The sequence below is a fragment of the Brienomyrus brachyistius genome, chromosome 1 (assembly GCF_023856365.1).
Source record: "Brienomyrus brachyistius isolate T26 chromosome 1, BBRACH_0.4, whole genome shotgun sequence".
Taxonomy (NCBI): Eukaryota; Metazoa; Chordata; class Actinopteri; order Osteoglossiformes; family Mormyridae; genus Brienomyrus; species Brienomyrus brachyistius.
Genome location: NC_064533.1, coordinates 8,302,983 through 8,319,339, shown reverse-complemented (window position 1 = coordinate 8,319,339; position 16,357 = coordinate 8,302,983). Strand labels below are relative to the sequence as shown.

The 16,357-nt window shown below is 43.9% G+C and overlaps 1 protein-coding gene across 1 annotated transcript; it reads right to left on the bottom strand.

Annotated features, from left to right (window-relative positions):
* Positions 1-1,575: 1,575 nt before the first annotated feature.
* LOC125746348 (inter-alpha-trypsin inhibitor heavy chain H5-like) lies at positions 1,576-14,496 on the bottom strand. Its single transcript, XM_049020249.1, has 14 exons — positions 14,089-14,496; positions 13,966-14,010; positions 13,266-13,429; positions 12,425-12,529; positions 11,754-12,010; positions 11,272-11,441; positions 10,791-10,907; positions 9,544-9,715; positions 8,644-8,953; positions 6,966-7,522; positions 6,801-6,848; positions 6,447-6,563; positions 5,296-5,673; positions 1,576-5,079 (listed from the first exon to the last, which is right to left on the bottom strand). The coding sequence occupies exons 1-14, from the start codon at positions 14,191-14,193 to the stop codon at positions 2,672-2,674; spliced, it is 4,953 nt and encodes a 1,650-aa protein (XP_048876206.1). The 5' UTR covers positions 14,194-14,496; the 3' UTR covers positions 1,576-2,671.
* Positions 14,497-16,357: the final 1,861 nt, after the last annotated feature.

Sequence of the window (16,357 nt, the reverse complement as noted above, 5' to 3'; positions counted from 1 at the left end):
TAACATTATTGCAGTACAGTCATGTCATCGGCACAGAGGAAAGTGTGAAATAGTGCCAGCTAAAATCACTCTTTCATTCTGACTGAATTACAAAAGCAGACTGATTGTTATATAAGGAGTGCAAAAGTGCGTGAAATCATTGTCTTCTCGTGTTAGCAATGGTTACCTGCAAAGAAGCACATACAGCCATCATCGCTTTGCGTCAAATTGGCCTCACGTGCAAGGAAATTGCCGCTAAGAATATTGCACCAGAAAGAACCATTTATCAGATCATCAAGAACTTCAAGGTGTGAGGTTCAGGACATCCAAGAGCGTCCAGCCAGCGCCAGGACTCCTCCTGAGGAGTCGGATACCGGAAGCATGTCACTTCCACTGCGAAGCTCGGTCAGTATTGGCAGCAGGTGGGTGTGAGTGCATCTGCAAGCGCAGTAGGCGAAGACTTTGGAAAGATGGCCTGGCGTCGAGAAGAACAGCAGAGAAGCCACTTCTCTTCAAGAACAGCATCAAGGACAGACTGAAATTCTGCACGCAGTACAAGGATTGGACAGCAGAAGACGGATGAAAAGTTATTTTCCCTGCTAGACTCCCCTTCCGATTCTGCGGGACATCAGGGAAATAGACTGAGCAGAGAAGAAAAAGATGAACGCTACCACGAGTCCCGTATCATGCCGACAGTGAAGCATTCGGAGACCATCTATAAGTGATGTTGCTTCTCATCCAAGGTAGTGGGCTTACTCACAGTTCTGCCCAAAATCACTGTCCTGAATAAAGAATGTTATCACAATGTCCTCCAAGAGCAACTTTCCCCCAGTAATCCAGGCGCAATTAGACGATTAGCTGTGTGTTTGCCAGCATGTTGGTGTACCATGTCACAAGGCAAAAGTGATAAAGTGACCCAGAGATCCACACACACACACACGCACACTATTATAACAAACCCTCTTGTGAAGTGGATACTGTTGACTCTTGCATGTCCAGGTCTGGAATATATTAGATGGCAAGTTAACATTCAGTACTTGTACTTAATGCAGAAGAAACAGGCGGTGATGAAGATCTGAGTGACTTAAACAAGGGTAAAATCGTTATGGCCTGATAGCTGGATCAGAGCATCACCCAATCAGTGAGGTTAGTGGGGTGCTCAGGGTCAGCCATGGTGCTCTAAGGGCAGCAGACTCAAACACGGACCTCCACTCAGAAACCTGTTACCTCCTGTGTCTCTCACAATACTTGTGTGGGTTCCAGACCCAATGGGTCATTTGCAGTAATGATAGGTACTTTATTGATCTCTCTTTATGCCGCCCCCAACCTGCAAGGCTGTGAAGGGCGGCGACCTGTTGTGACACCCAGGAAGCTGGGGGCCAAGGATCTTGCAGATATGTCAAGGCTGGGCTTGAACCAACAACCTTCCAATCATAGCCACACTCTGCCCCCTGTACTGTGTCTGTGTCCACATGGTCTGCATTCAGTGTGTAAGAGGACCTTACATTCACCCTCCTGAGAAATCTAAAGTATCCTAGATATATTCAAGTATTTATGCTGTTTCAGAAATTAAGAATAAATAAAAATGCACATAACTTATTTCAGTACATTCTTAGAGTTTATTAAAGGTCTGTGTCGTCCATATCATTCAATAACTGAACTGTTACTAAAACATCAGCTTTCTGTGAAATGTTTGATTTTGTTTAGTTTGTGCGCTGAACTGTAGGTCTGCATTTAGCCTTGACTCATAGCATTTGTGGATCACGTGGGACAGTTGTACTTATAAACATTGAACTACTTTAGTGTAAATAAAGTGTCATGCCCTTCACAGATTATAATACATTGCAGCTTTCAGTAACTACAGCTGCAGTAAATACGTAATACAGACATGCTCTTCTCTTGTTGGATGGTGTAAAATCCTGAACAAGATGTCTTTAATCATAAGCAACCAGAGATATATGAAGAAGTGCAATACTATTGTAAACCTTTTAAAATGATGTAAGGATTCATAAGAACTCCTTTCCCAGAGTACAGTGAGCTGATACTGAAATCGCACAGAATATTGCCATTAACATTATTATAGACAAAAGACATTTTGACTACAAGGACATGCCTCAGAAAATCTGGCAGTTCTGCCATCACCCAGCCTGTCCCAGCAGAAGTTCCCTCAGAAGTGCACTTAGACTACGACATGTCCACTTAAATGAGTTACATATATTTTTAAACGATTGTCAGTTTGTGTAGTAATTATTATTCAGACCTGCAAATGAACATCTACAGACTATAAATTCTGCCACAGCTGAACTACCAACGCAAAAGATAAATATAAATCACAACTCGGATGTTTGTATTCAGTACAAAATGTATGAAATTGTAGATGCCACACTGGTGTTGATCTCCTGAATGTATGCTGAAATTCAGTCAGAATAGAGGGTGACAGACCCATAAATTATTGCATAATCTCTGCATAATCTTTTGTACATATACACACTTGTGCAAGGTTTTCATAAATAAAACACTTCTGAACAATTACTGTATTATCTAAACCTGGTAAAACAAGGTTCTATGGCTTTAAAATCATATCTCATAAAAGACCACATTTGACATATGGTTTCTGAAAAATGTAGGTGCAGCTGGTGTGAGAATGAGGAAATGCATGGTATGTGTGAATTGTGGAGTAGGAACGTCCATGTCAGTTGTTTCCATGGGGACCAGGACTCGTGTCATAGAGGTCTGACACCACATAGTCCCCATACTGGCCATCAATCAGTTTGGTGGCGCTGTTCTTAATGAACCAGCAGTCAACAATCTGCATGCTGCTGTAAATCCTCCTGGTTTTCTTAGTCACGGCAAGTATGTGGCCTTTGATGTGCAGGGCAGTGAAGGTACCATCTGACGAGAGAATGTATTCATCAGGGGACAATGTAGCATTTCTAGAGAGAGCCGAGGAAAATCTGCTTATGGAGTCTGTCTTGTTGCTAAGGTCTTTACTTTGTGTGGTCATGGTGTTTGGAGGACCCTTACATTGTGTGGTGTTTGTGTTTGGAGGGCCCTTACTTTGTGTGGTGTTTGTGTTTGGAGGGCCCTTACTTTGTGTGGTGTTTGTGTTTGGAGGGCCCTTACTTTGTGTGGTGTTTGGAGGGCCCTTACTTTGTGTGGTGTTTGTGTTTGGAGGGCCCTTACTTTGTGTGGTGACTGTGTTTGGAGGGCCCTTACTTTGTGTGGTGTTTGGAGGGCCCTTACTTTGTGTGGTGTTTGTGTTTGGAGGGCCTTTACTTTGTGTGGTGACTGTGTTTGGAGGGCCCTTACTTTGTGTGGTGTTTCTGGTTGGAGGGCCCTTACTTTGTGTGGTGTTTGGAGGGCCCTTACTTTGTATGGTGTTTGGAGGGTTCTTACTTTGTGTGGTGTTTGTGTTTGGAGGGCCATTACTTTGTGTGGTGTTTGGAGGGCCCTTACTTTTTGTGGTGACTGTGTTTGGAGGGCCCTTACTTTGTGTGGTGTTTGGAGGGCCCTTACTTTTTGTGGTGACTGTGTTTGGAGGGCCCTTACTTTGTGTGATGTTTGTGTTTGGAGGGCCATTACTTTGTGTGGTGTTTGGAGGGCCCTTACTTTTTGTGGTGACTGTGTTTGGAGCGCCCTTACTTTGTGTGGTGTTTCTGGTTGGAGGGCCCTTACTTTGTGTGGTGTTTGTGTTTGGAGGGCCATTACTTTGTGTGGTGTTTCTGGTTGGAGGACCCTTACTTTGTGTGGTGTTTGGAGGGCCCTTACTTTTTGTGGTGACTGTGTTTGGAGGGCCCTTACTTTGTGTGGTGTTTGTGTTTGGAGGGCCCTTACTTTGTGTGGTGTTTGTGTTTGAAGGGCCCTTACTTTGTGTGGTGTTTGTGTTTGGAGGGCCATTACTTTGTGTTGTGTTTATGTTTGGAGGGCCCTTACTTTGTGTGGTGTTTGTGTTAAGAGGGGACTTACTTTGTGTGGTGTTTGTGCTTGGAGGGCCGTTACTTTGTGTGGTGTTTGTGTTAAGAGGGGACTTACTTTGTGTGGTGTTTGTGCTTGGAGGGCTGTTACTTTGTGTGGTGTTTGTGGTTGGAGGGCCCTTACTTTGTGTGGTGACTGTGTTTGGAGGGCCCTTACTTTGTGTGGTGTTTGTGTTTGGAGGGCCCTTACTTTGTGTGGTGTTTGTGTTAAGAGGGGACTTACTTTGTGTGGTGTTTGTGCTTGGAGGGCCCTTACTTTGTGTGGTGTTTGTGTTTGGAGAGCCCTTACTTTGTGTGGTGTTTGTGTTTGGAGGGCCCTTACTTTGTGTGGTCATCGTGTTTGGAGGGCCCTTACTTTGCATGGTGACTGTGTTTGGAGGGCCCTTACTTTGTGTGGTGACTGTGTTTGGAGGGCCCTTACTTTGTGTGGTGACTGTGTTTGGAGGGCCTTTACTTTGTGTGGTGTTTGTGTTTGGAGGGCCCTTACTTTGTGTGGTGTTTGTGTTTGGAGGGCCCTTACTTTGTGTGGTGTTTGTGTTTGGAGGGCCCTTACTTTGTGTGGTGTTTGTGTTTGGAGGGCCCTTACTTTGTGTGGTGTTTGTGTTTGGAGGGCCCTTACTTTGTGTGGTGTTTGTAGAGACTTTTAGCTGTATGGGTTCTATTGCAACCATAGATGACATGTACCCTGTGGAGCGTCTATAACGCACACTATTTGTAAGGACCTCTAACTGTGCAGTTTTGGCTGGGGTCTTGTCCTGCAAGATCTTTGTATCAAGCTTTGATGTCTTTTCCAGAAATTCTAGGTGTTCCATTTTGAGTGGATGCTGAGAGGGCAAGGTCTTTGTCAACATGTTCTCTTCAGATGAATTTTTACTTGTTAGCACCTTGGATTGTGAGTCCAGTGTTGGGTGTGTGGTTTGGATCTGGGTTTTCAGCTCCGCAGTATCTGTCAGCTGCGTGGTCTTCGTTAATTCTGGAGGCATCTTGGTCGGGATGTCTGGCTGAGTATCGTTTGCTGTCATCTTTTCTGGGACCTCACGTTTTCTGCTGAAAGCATCCGGCTGCATGGGTGCTGTAGTAGCCATGGGCATCTGCACAAGGCCCACTTCCTGATACAGAAACTGGCCTGAAAAATGAAAGCTAGTGTTAACACTCCCTGGAGAACTCTCCATAGAAACTCCAGGACTGATTCCTACAAAACGCTGGTTCTTGGGGTTTATGGTTTTGAATCTAGGTAATTGAATCAGCACCTGGCATTGCATTGTGATTTCCATAAAAAAACAGCCCACTGTCTCTGATTGGTACCTCAATGCACACCCAATGGTCTATCAGCATTACCTACCCAGTAGCCCATGGGAATTCTCTGACAATCCTTTGCTGTTTGTCATGTAGAAACCTAAGTGGTCACGCTGAAACGGTGCTGGGTTCCGGAACTGATGAATGACGACGAGGAACCCGATGTTCCCCTGCACGGTGATGGTGACGTTTGACTGTTCTACGATAGCCACTACCAGTTCATCCTTCTCCACGGAGACAGTGGTATTGACAGGCAGTATAAAGTGGTCTGTGCCATCGACGATAACTTGGTATGGTGTGACTTCCACATAGGACCTTCTGGGTCGGTCCACCATCACAGTAATGGTGCTGAAGTAGGTTCGCTTCTTTTTGTGGGCCCCAGTTGGTGCTGGAGCCCCAATCAGTTTTCCATTGACGGTTACTCCTAAAGTACAGCCAGATATGAGGTTAGTGGAGACTCCCATAGACTAATGTTTCTCAATCCAGTCCTCAGGGGCCTCCAGACAGTTCATGTTTTTGCTCTCTTCCAATTTCCTGGGAGTTGGGAGGGAGCAAAAATGTGAACCATGTGGGGGGTTTCCCCGAGGATATGTTTGAGAAACACTGCGATAAATAACAGATAGGAATACCATTGAGATTTTAAGTCAAATCTTAGCTAAAAAAAATGATCAAAATCCTGTTGGAGGTCAGCACTATTTGACTAAACCTCAATAACAACAAAAACAATGTGCTTATTATTCACTAAGTTGGATAAAAGGTAGGGGCGGCATGGTGGTGCAGTGGTTAGCACTGTTGCCTCACACCTCTGGGTCCCAGGTTCAAGTCTCCGCCTGGGTTACATGTGTGTGGAGTTTGCATGTTCTCCCCATGTCGTCGTGGGGTTTCCTCCGGGTACTCCGGTTTCCCCCCACAGTCCAAAAACATGCTGAGGCTATTTGGACTTGCTAAATTGACCGTAGGTGTACATGTGTGAGTGAATGGTGTGTGAGTGTGCCCTGCGATGGGCTGGCCCCCATCCTGGGTTGTTCCCTGCCTTGTGCCCATTGCTTCTGGGATAGGCTCCGGACCCCCCCATGACCCAGTAGGATAAGTGGTTTGGAAAATGGATGGATGGATGGATGGATAAAAGGTTATTATAATCTTTAAAATTTAGTGCAATCAAAAGCTAAACAGTCTGTGGTTTCTGGGCTGCCTTACCAGAGTGTTTGGAGTCAGACACCAGTCGAAGCACCTGCCCTGGCTCTCCATTGATGTTGAAACACATGGTCAGCTTGTTGAGAGGAAAGTCCACCATAAAGTGGGGGTCACCGTCCGCTAGAGAATGGAGGGATGGTAGATCATGTAAGCAAGACCACTGCAGGCACAAATCTCCGGGGAGATCAGTGTGCAAGACAGACAGACAGGCCTGCACCCAAAGAGCTACAGCATTATACATCAGCTGGGGGGGCAGTTTTCCCTTAAGAAATACTGATCTACCCCCAAGAACTCTGTCCTTCAAACTAGAACTAGAAATATTTCACAAGACAAAAGAGGCCATCGTTTGAAGGTTACCTGAAGTCTTGGAAATTTTGACCAGCTCCTCCTCAGGTTTCTTCAAGGCTTTATATAGAAAACGTGATCCTCTTAGCAGATTAAATGTAGGAGAATTCTGCATATAACATGTGATTTCTTACATTTGCTAGATATCTAGATAGCTGGTAGCAGATGAACATTTACCTGACAGCTCAGCGCCCCCCTGAGTACTCTGGGTAATTTCCTCACTGGTATGTGCTGACAGTTCGATGGCGCTGTCAGGTATGACCTCCTGGACCAGGGTGTTGGGTGTCTCTGAGGTGATACTCGTCAGCGGGGTCAGGAAGTTGTAGGCCAGTGACAGGTTTGTGGCTTTCTTGGTGGCCTCCACCCTGTCCTGACTTGTCTGACTGAGCAGGCGTGACTTCAGGCTCTCCTTAACACTGAGGAAGCCAAATGCCCGCTCTGCATAGTTCTCTGCCTTCGAGTCGAGACCCGCCTCCACTATATGCTGCTGCAGTTTCCTCTCGCGCTCCTGCAGCGGCACGTCTGTCTCCAGCACCACGCCCCCTTCACTGCTATTCGCCAGGACCTGCACATGCAGAGACTCGGCGCTCTGATTGGTCAGCTTGCCGGCGATGACGATCTCGGAGCCATTGAAGTAGTTGCTGAAGGTCTGTTGGGTAACGTACTCCACGGCGTCCTCGTCGTACGCGACACGCACATCCGACAGGAGCGGTGTGCCGATCTCGTCGTAAAATCTGCCAGGAGGGAAGAAACGCTGGATGAAACTGAATGCCTACTGTAAATCATTAGATAAGGTGGCAGAGATGCTCTCACAAGAAAAGATCAGATAAAGGTTATTGATCCCAGGAGGAAATTCGGGGGCTTTCCCTCCACCTCCCCTGTCCCCCTACGTCTCACATGTTCGCATGTTCACAACTTTCAATGTGCCCACACATTGTGTTAATGACAATAAAATTTGAATTGAATTGAATTAAACTGAACTGAATTGAATTAAATTTAATTGAATTGAAGAAAGACAAAGTGCAAAGAGACATAGTGACATGTAGTGTGAAGAAATTTTAAAAGCAGAGTAACAGATCATTCTGAAAATGGTTATTAAGGAAAACTTTTTTTTACAACAAATAAATTAATGAGAGGTATGCTACTATGCATAAGTCTTAGGCAATCAATGAAAATGTGTAAGACTATATATCTGGATAGTAAGTAAATATTTTCTCAGAAAAAAACACAATGTAACATTTAAAAATATGCAAATTAAGAGTAACAGAATAAAAATAAACGAGAATTTCCTTTGTTGTCCAAAAAGTAACTGATGTCTTGTTGGATGACTAGATGAACACCGCTTCAGTTCCCAAACCTCTCCTCAGGGGCACCCCAGCCATTCCGTGTTTTCGTTAGATGCCACCATCAGCTCAGTTAATTGATTAACTTAATTAATTAAGCAACTGACTGAGGTACTGATTAGCCAAACATGGTGGGGTAGTTGTCAAGTCAAAAAAATACACGGGTGAATTGGACGATTGCTGCAAATACTGGCGTGTCTTTAGGTGAAGTTTTGAAAAGGTTAAGCTGATATGCTTCAACAGACATAAAATTATAGTTTTACACCGAAACGTATTTAAATCATCGTCATTCAAACATCATCTTCTTTGACTGCCTCAGACTTTTGTACAGTATTGTATATGTACCATAAATACATAATTGGTGGATTATTTTGGTATTTCGACCACATGATTTAATGGGATTTTAAAATAAATTAATTTTGGATTTTGTAATAAATCCAAATGGTGACAAGGAGAGTATCACTGTGCTGATGTGGGGGGGTGACCCTGGGCACAGGACACTGAGCACACACCCCTTCAGCATGCCGCTGGCGTCCGCCTGCTCAGGGATACGCCGCATGGTGCCGCAGTTTTCCAGCGAGAGGCGCTCCAGCAGCCGGTAATCGACGTCATCACCCAGGCCGATGGTGAAGACGCAGAATCCGCCGCGCACTGAGGACCGGGCATTACTGAGGATCCGGGGAGGCTTGACCTCGCCCACAGTGGGCCTCCCATCCGTGAGGAAGATGAGCAGCGATACGCTGTTGCGGTTCCGGTCCTGGCTGGAGAGATAGCTGCTCAGCAACGTGGAGCCCGTCTCCAGCGCGCGGTTGATGTCGGTACCTGGAGAGACGCCATACAGCCCAGTACTATTTATTTATGAACTGTTACTACAGAATTCCATGCACTGTTACGGTTTATTGTAATTCTGTTATTTATTGTAACTATCTATTTATGTCTAAATGTCTTTCTAATGTCCAAATATGTTACTATCTATCTATCTAGTGGCCACAATTAGTGGCCAACATTGTGGAAACACCCAGTATTTTTGGCATTACTCTTTAAAAATGACTACGTAATATTGGTGGTAATGTTTATAAACAATCAAGGAATGTTTATAAATATCATACTTTGGACGATTAAGTTAGTTACTGGAGTAAGTGGAATCTCTATTTCTCTAAAAATTGGAAGTGTTCCCACAATTTTGGCCACTAGTACATGTGTGTGTGTGTGTATGTGTGTGTGTGTGTGTGTGTGTATCCCCTAGAGGAGCTGGATGAAGTGGCTGGGGAATGCCCCCGCGACCCGACCTCGGATTAAGCGGGAGATGATGGATGGATGGATATATATATATATATATATATATATATATATATATATATATATATATATATATATATATATATATATATCCACACATATAGAAGCCTCACCTCCACTTGGAGAGGCCAGGTAGATAAACTTCTTGGCATCTCGGATATTGTCCGGCGTAACTGGCACCAGCTGATCAGGCTTCCACACCTTTATGCGGTTGGAGAAGCTCACGAAGTTGAAGTGGTCATTGGGCCGAAGGTCCCTCAGGATGGTAAAGAGGGCTTCCTTTGTCTACCATGGGAGAGTGATGAAGAGGACGGATCAGTCAGTTCATAGGAAAGCATACAGCTGAGATGATGAAGAGGCTCTTCTGGAGCTCGGAGGAATTAGATACAGATTCAGTAAGATACAGTGCAGGACATTCTGCACAGTGAGCGAAAATTCAGCGCCATTGACCTGGCCTTCATACTATGTCATTACTATGTCATACTATGTCATTACTATGTCATTACTATGTCATACTATGTTATACTATGTCATACTATGTTATTACTATGTCATACTATGGATTTACCTATGTCTGTGATAAAATCATGAAGAAGGAGCTAACAGTTCTATTTGTCACAGTTTTACTTTCCACACAAGTTGCAAAGAAATTTCTATTCTGGATATCGGCATTGGGGGCTGAGCGCTTGCTCCCTTAACATAAAATCCTCCTTATTTTACCCTCTGCCGTGTCCTGCCCCGCATGCCCGGGTAAGAGGGGCCGGGCTTGTAGTCCTGCTGGAGTTTCCACTCCCCTGAGAAGAACAGCTTTAAGCCCTTTAGCGCTTTTGTTGTATAAAAGTTAAAGCAGCCATTTCCAGAAAGAGAAAAGGCTTTTTAAGGACCAATGAAAGCTGATCTGCCGTGCAGGTTTGAGAATGCTGTTTGGCGGAGGTCTAATTAACTTCTAAATGTTTCCAGTGATAGACAGGATCCAGCTATCAAGGCACAAAGGCCTGGAGGAGCTGATCCTTGGGTCTCTGTGTGCAGTGCTACTGGCGAGCAGTTCCCACAGTTTTGGTGTAAGGTTTCAGCATCGTGCTGATGGAGGTGCAGAGTTGGCTGCATTTCTTAGAACAGAAAAAAAGTCTCCCTTTCACGTAAACACTGAACTACTCAGGGGGTGTGTTTAGCTGTTCTCAGCTGCCATTTCCAACTTTTTTTCCAGCCTTGGACACGACTCCCGGGGTGGGATGGCTTAGCATGTTCCCATTTTCCAGTCATCCTCACGCAGCTTTGCATCATTGCTGTTTATTTCTGTGCAGACTGGCTCCTTCTCAGTGAGATACGTGCATCGAAGATACATGCTGAGGTGACCCACCTGTCTGATTTTGGTGCCCACCATGGAAGCACTGGTGTCTATCACAAACACCACATTCTTTGGGACTACGGGCAAATTCTTTGGTGCAAAATAATGCACAAAATGTCCGTCTAAGACCTGGAACACAGAATAAGGTGTTAAGTGATATTAAAAAAAACACACGCATAAATTAGGCTCTTGAGCTTAATTGGGTTGTTCTGCCCCTAAATCTTAGCAAGTCTGGAAATCAGTACCCTCACCAGTTACCAACCACCATGGATGAAACCAACCACTGGTTGAAATTCAGAAGTCAGTTGCATTGCTATACTGACAAATATTAATTACTCACTTATAAAATGCAGCTGTTTTACGCCAATGGAGAGTTATGTAACTTCTTGCCGGAAGTTGCCGGAACATCAGGTGTGCATTACAGGTACACATACACCTGTAGCCATACATGCTGTATATCTACACCTGTAGCTGGATGTGTGTAAGGAAATACCTGGACGTCACCAATCGGCAGCTCTCTCTCAACGTCATACTGTACAACAAAATCTCCCAGGATGCCACTGCTGGCTATCTGGTGCTGCTGGATAATACTGGGATTGAAGGATATTTTGCAGAAGCTGGTATTCTGCTGGATGACCGTAGAGGCTGGGGGTGCAGTTTTACCTAGAACAAATAAGAACATGTAATTTGTTTAATCAACGGCTATTCCGTTTGAGGTTCTGCGCCGATTGAATTGTTCTGGGTTTATTTTTTTTCGGGGGCCAAATTGTAGCTGGATTTGAGTTGGCCTCTGAAAACCATTCGAGATGAAGGAACCGATGTGGACCAAACTATAAAAGTGAAAGAATGATTTATCCAAGAAAAAGGCAGTGCCAACCAATAACTCAGCACATAATCAACCACATGCCGTTACACTTAATAGATACAAGCTGACGAAAGCTCCGCCTCCACCCTCAGCACACAGAGAGTCCATACCTTGGGTGCCAGCTGAGTGGTCATTGGTGGGAGTCCTTTTACGCAATGGCAACACCTCCAGGTGTGTGATCTTAGACTGCTCTACTATAGTGACCTGGACTGACAACTTATTGACCACCTGCAGGGGGCGTATGCTGGTCACATGCTCATACAGGCCCCGCCTCCTCACCAGCAGCTCCTCATAGGTGAGCAAGAATACTGCTCTGTTCTTCCCAGGAATCAGGGCCGACGCTTGGAAAGTCTCCACCTCACCCTGGCTGCGGATGCAATGCAGGTGACATCATCGCGATGACAGTACCTCTCTGGGAGTCAGCCCTTCCTGTGTAAAACACTCATTACGCATTTACACCATGCTTTTCTGATTATTTACAGAAAAAAAGAGAAGATATTCTCCAAACTCCTCCATTTTGTAAACTCCTAAATCATGTTTTGTTTTGGTTATTTAATGACAGACATCAGAACAGAACAGAACAGAACAGAACATCGCTTTCCTGGCCCGGGACATTTGTAGTGCAAATGAAATGGATAATTTTAACACTGATTGGAATGTATTACAGGTGGAGGAGGAATGGACATTTGGGATAACAGACATCCTAAAAGATCCTAGTGTCTGATTATGCATTTTTTATTATCCTACAGAATACTGGTCCAGAGTCACATGACTACGATACCCTGCTCCACTCTGTTCCTCTTTCGGCGGCTGGCTGTCCCTCTCTTTGCCCCCCTTAGCCTTCTTCTCCTTGATCTGACTGGGATAGACTCGACCTGCAATGATCCTGCAAGAAAAAGGTGGACTCAGGTTTTTTACTGTCAAGTGCCCTGACTTACTAGCCCGTCAGTCAAAAAGTTTTAATGAGACTTAAAATTACAGCATTTTAGTCAACCCTGATATTAACCATAGCAGAGGTATTCACACTGTGGGGTGTGCCCCCCTGGCGGCCTGCGAAGGAATTGCAGGGAAGGACATGTGATCGGAAAAATTTAAAAACGGGGGGGGGGGAGGGGTTGACGTAAAGTCAGATTTCGAAACTGCATCCTTTACAAAAAAAATAATGTGAAAACGTTATATGCCTGTACATCTTGTATAATGTTTACAAATTAAAATTATCACTTGTATTACATTTTATTTCATAATTAAAGTTTATTTGGGGTCAGTGTGTGTTTGGGGGGGGGGATCAGAACCGATATATTCAGAAGAAGTCTGAATATCACTGACCTATAGGAAACATCTGAGGACATTTGTATGACATGAAAAGGAATGAAAATAAAAATGAGGGGAAAAAAATAACAAAAGAGCAACCAAAACGAATCCGTGCCGTACTCCAGCAGCGCGTGAGTGACTATCCACCTTCAGTGCACAGAACGAATGCGTAAATCAGAAAAGAGAACACTGTCGTAATGTATTTCTGATAATACATTTTACAAAGCCGTAACATGTTCAACTTAGTCACGTAATTATCTGCTTAAAGTGCGATGAGATTGTGAGTTTATGTGATACTTGTTAGGACCCACCTTGTAAAGTTAGAGACGAAGGCGGACGCAGGGAATTCAATCTGGAAGACGCCCTTAATTGCGGCGGAGTATATATTGACCATAGTGCAGGAGACCGCTGTGAAAGCGTAGCGCGAGATGATGGTGGTCTTCACCGACAGCTCCTGAATCAGGGGCTTTTTTTCCTACAGGTCAGACAGGAGAGCATCGATTTTACATAGATATATCTTTCATATTTTTGTTTGATTGTTAAGGCTTTAATATAAGACACTTAAGCGCACTGATTAAATAATATTACACATAGGCTATCAGCTATAAAAGGCGCCTTAAGTTGTAATTATCCAACTTTTTTGTTAAATGATTATTTAAAAAACTCTCTCAAATTTATTCACTGTGTTAGTTCCTCAGCAACATACGCCATTATTTCTGAAAATATTACGCTATAACAATTATCTTGCTTTTGTTTAAAATGGGTAACGCCTTGATAGGAGTTAATTAAGTCGCATTGCCACCCAGCACCGTCACGCCCCAAAGGGAGTTGGGGAAAAAGTTGGCATATTTATTGTAGATTCACCTCGAGGAAACGTCATCCTAAACACGAAATATAATCGATGCTAGATGCAGTTCATCGCACATAAATCAAATGGATAAACTTTATCCACAATCTTTGACTTTACGACACTATATTGTGAGCAATTAAAATCACAAATTTATTAAATACCTTAGCCAGAGACAATTTCATCTGCGTCGGCTCTTTTCCTGGAGCCTAGTGTACACAACAATAGTTACTTGCACATATTTTAAAACTACACAATTTAAACAGCCAAGAAAATACACAACTCACAAAATCCAGCCGTCTGCGGGAGGTAACGTCATTTCCATCACCAGAGTCACGTTGTTGGCCCCAGACTAAGGGACCAAAACAAACGAAGAGAATAAAGGCGCGCATTTTGGGGTCCCTATGTCTGCAGCGGTAAAGAAGGGGGATCGCGCATGTTTCCAAGCTGCAGATGGATGCTGGATGCGGGACAAAGTGACCAGCTGCAAATAGGCGTATGAAGGCACTTCCAGCGGCACGCCCACCCTCAGCTGCGAGCTGTCGCGCTCATGTCTTCAGTCGGGTTCAGAGTATTAATTCTGGTCTGACAGCCCTTTAATTGTCGTCCTTACTGAATGCGGTGCAAATTTTCAAAATGGTAGGCAAAACATACATACAGTTTAGGCTTACATTAAATAATAGCGACACCGACCTCGCAACAATACATCCTAACAGCATTTGTAAACGAATTTCACGATCCAATTTTTTGAAAAGGGAAATCTGGTAAATCAGGTAAGTGTATTAGCGCCGCCTGGCGACAATGATTTGTAGTGTATAAATTAACGATCTTAATCTGGTTTGGAAAAACGTGATTAAAAATAGGTGCCTGTTAGATACGATATTATAAAGAAAGGAGCGTACCCGTAAGATGGGTAGGTGGATGGATGGAGGGATGAATGGATGGAAATGAGTTTAAATTGACTTCCATCTTCTTTGATAGCTCAGTTTGTAGCATGGAGGACTGTAGTGGAATATGATGAGCTGGCATCTCACGCGCGTCAAAGGATTTTAATTTAGGGGGGCAGAGTTTGGCTCATTGGAGGGTATACCTGTGATGTCGAGCTTTCCTGCTCAAACCATAGGCTGGGCAGAGTTATTTTATGTTTGGGCCCTTGAGCGAGGCCCTTAACCCCGAAATACTCCAGGGACAGGCGGACCCTGCTTTCTCAAAAAAAAATAATAATAATAATAAAACCCTTTGCATCCTTGAAAGCTTCTGTTTTTTCAGATTTTTAGACAGCCTGACTGATGGCCCCAATCTATCAAAATGGCAATATGTTATAAAACGTTGTCATAAAATAACAGCTAGATGTTATTGTAGTTAAGTCATGGAATAAGATGAGCTCTATCTTCATAATAGTTGCGTGCGAGGGTTTGTGGGGTTTCATTTGCGTGAGTCAGATGAATTATTCCACACTTGAAATGTTTAATGACAAAAGCTGTCATGTCTTTCATATTATTTATCATAATGAATTTCTCAGAGAATGTGTTGCTTTTACGTGGCTTTGTTTCAGTGTTATCAGTGATAATGGGGTTAACATAATTGTTGAAAGTCCTACGTATTAAACTTTCACCTCAGTTATACTTGGGACACCTCTTCCCCCTATTTAAATCTGCAAAGGTTTGGGTGCACATGGCAATGTCATTAGCTGTTATTATTGTTAAAAAGTTGTTAAAATTGTTACTTTAAGGTGCCTTACATTGCCTTAGCATTCAGGTATAATGTATAAGAAGATACTGTAGAATCGTTTTACACTGACTGTGAACTAAGGCACGGAAGTGAGATAAAATGAAGACCTACAATCCTGTGCTGGAGGGACTTCAGCATTATAGACCTCTCCTTTGCTCTGCGTCATTATAGACCTCTCATTTGCTCTGCGTCATTATAGACCTCTCCTTTGCTCTGCGTCATTATAGACCTCTCCTTTGCTCTGCGTCATTATAGACCTCTCCTTTGCTCTGCGCCGTTATAGACCTCTCCTTTGCTCTGCGCCGTTATAGACCTCTCCTTTGCTCTGCGCCGTTATAGACCTCTCCTTTGCTCTGCGCCGTTATAGACCTCTCCTTTGCTCTGCGTCATTATAGACCTCTCCTTTGCTCTGCGCCGTTATAGACCTCTCCTTTGCTCTGCGCCGTTAAGACACCTATCACCATGTATTCTTAGACCTCTGTGAGAATAGTGAATCGTTTCGTGCAGTCTCTGAAATGTCTGATGATTCTCCTTTCCATCTCCGTCTCCAGACTGACAGATTGACAGGAAGTCAACCACCACAGAGCAGAAGCAGTAGCCCACATGTGCAATTTCCATATTTATGTGCATTTAGTCCACTTGAAAATTCTACCTCTGTGAACTTACTTATACTTACATTGAACTTACAATGACAATAAAGCATCTTCCTATCTATCTATCTATCTATCTATCTATCTATCTATCTATCTATCTATCTATCTATCTATCTATCTATCTAAAATGGTCACGTGACCGCCCCATGCGCAGCACCAGCCAGGGTCCGTC

Coding starts and splice junctions, on each gene's coding strand:
- LOC125746348 (XM_049020249.1), bottom strand. CDS start 14,193: ATGCGCGCCTTTATTCTCTTCGTTTGTTTTGGTCCCTTAGTCTGGGGC. Junction 14,011..14,088: donor CCCGCAGACGGCTGGATTTT/GTGAGTTGTGTA, acceptor TGTGTACACTAG/GCTCCAGGAAAAGAGCCGAC. Junction 5,080..5,295: donor GAATTCCCATGGGCTACTGG/GTAGGTAATGCT, acceptor TTCATTTTTCAG/GCCAGTTTCTGTATCAGGAA.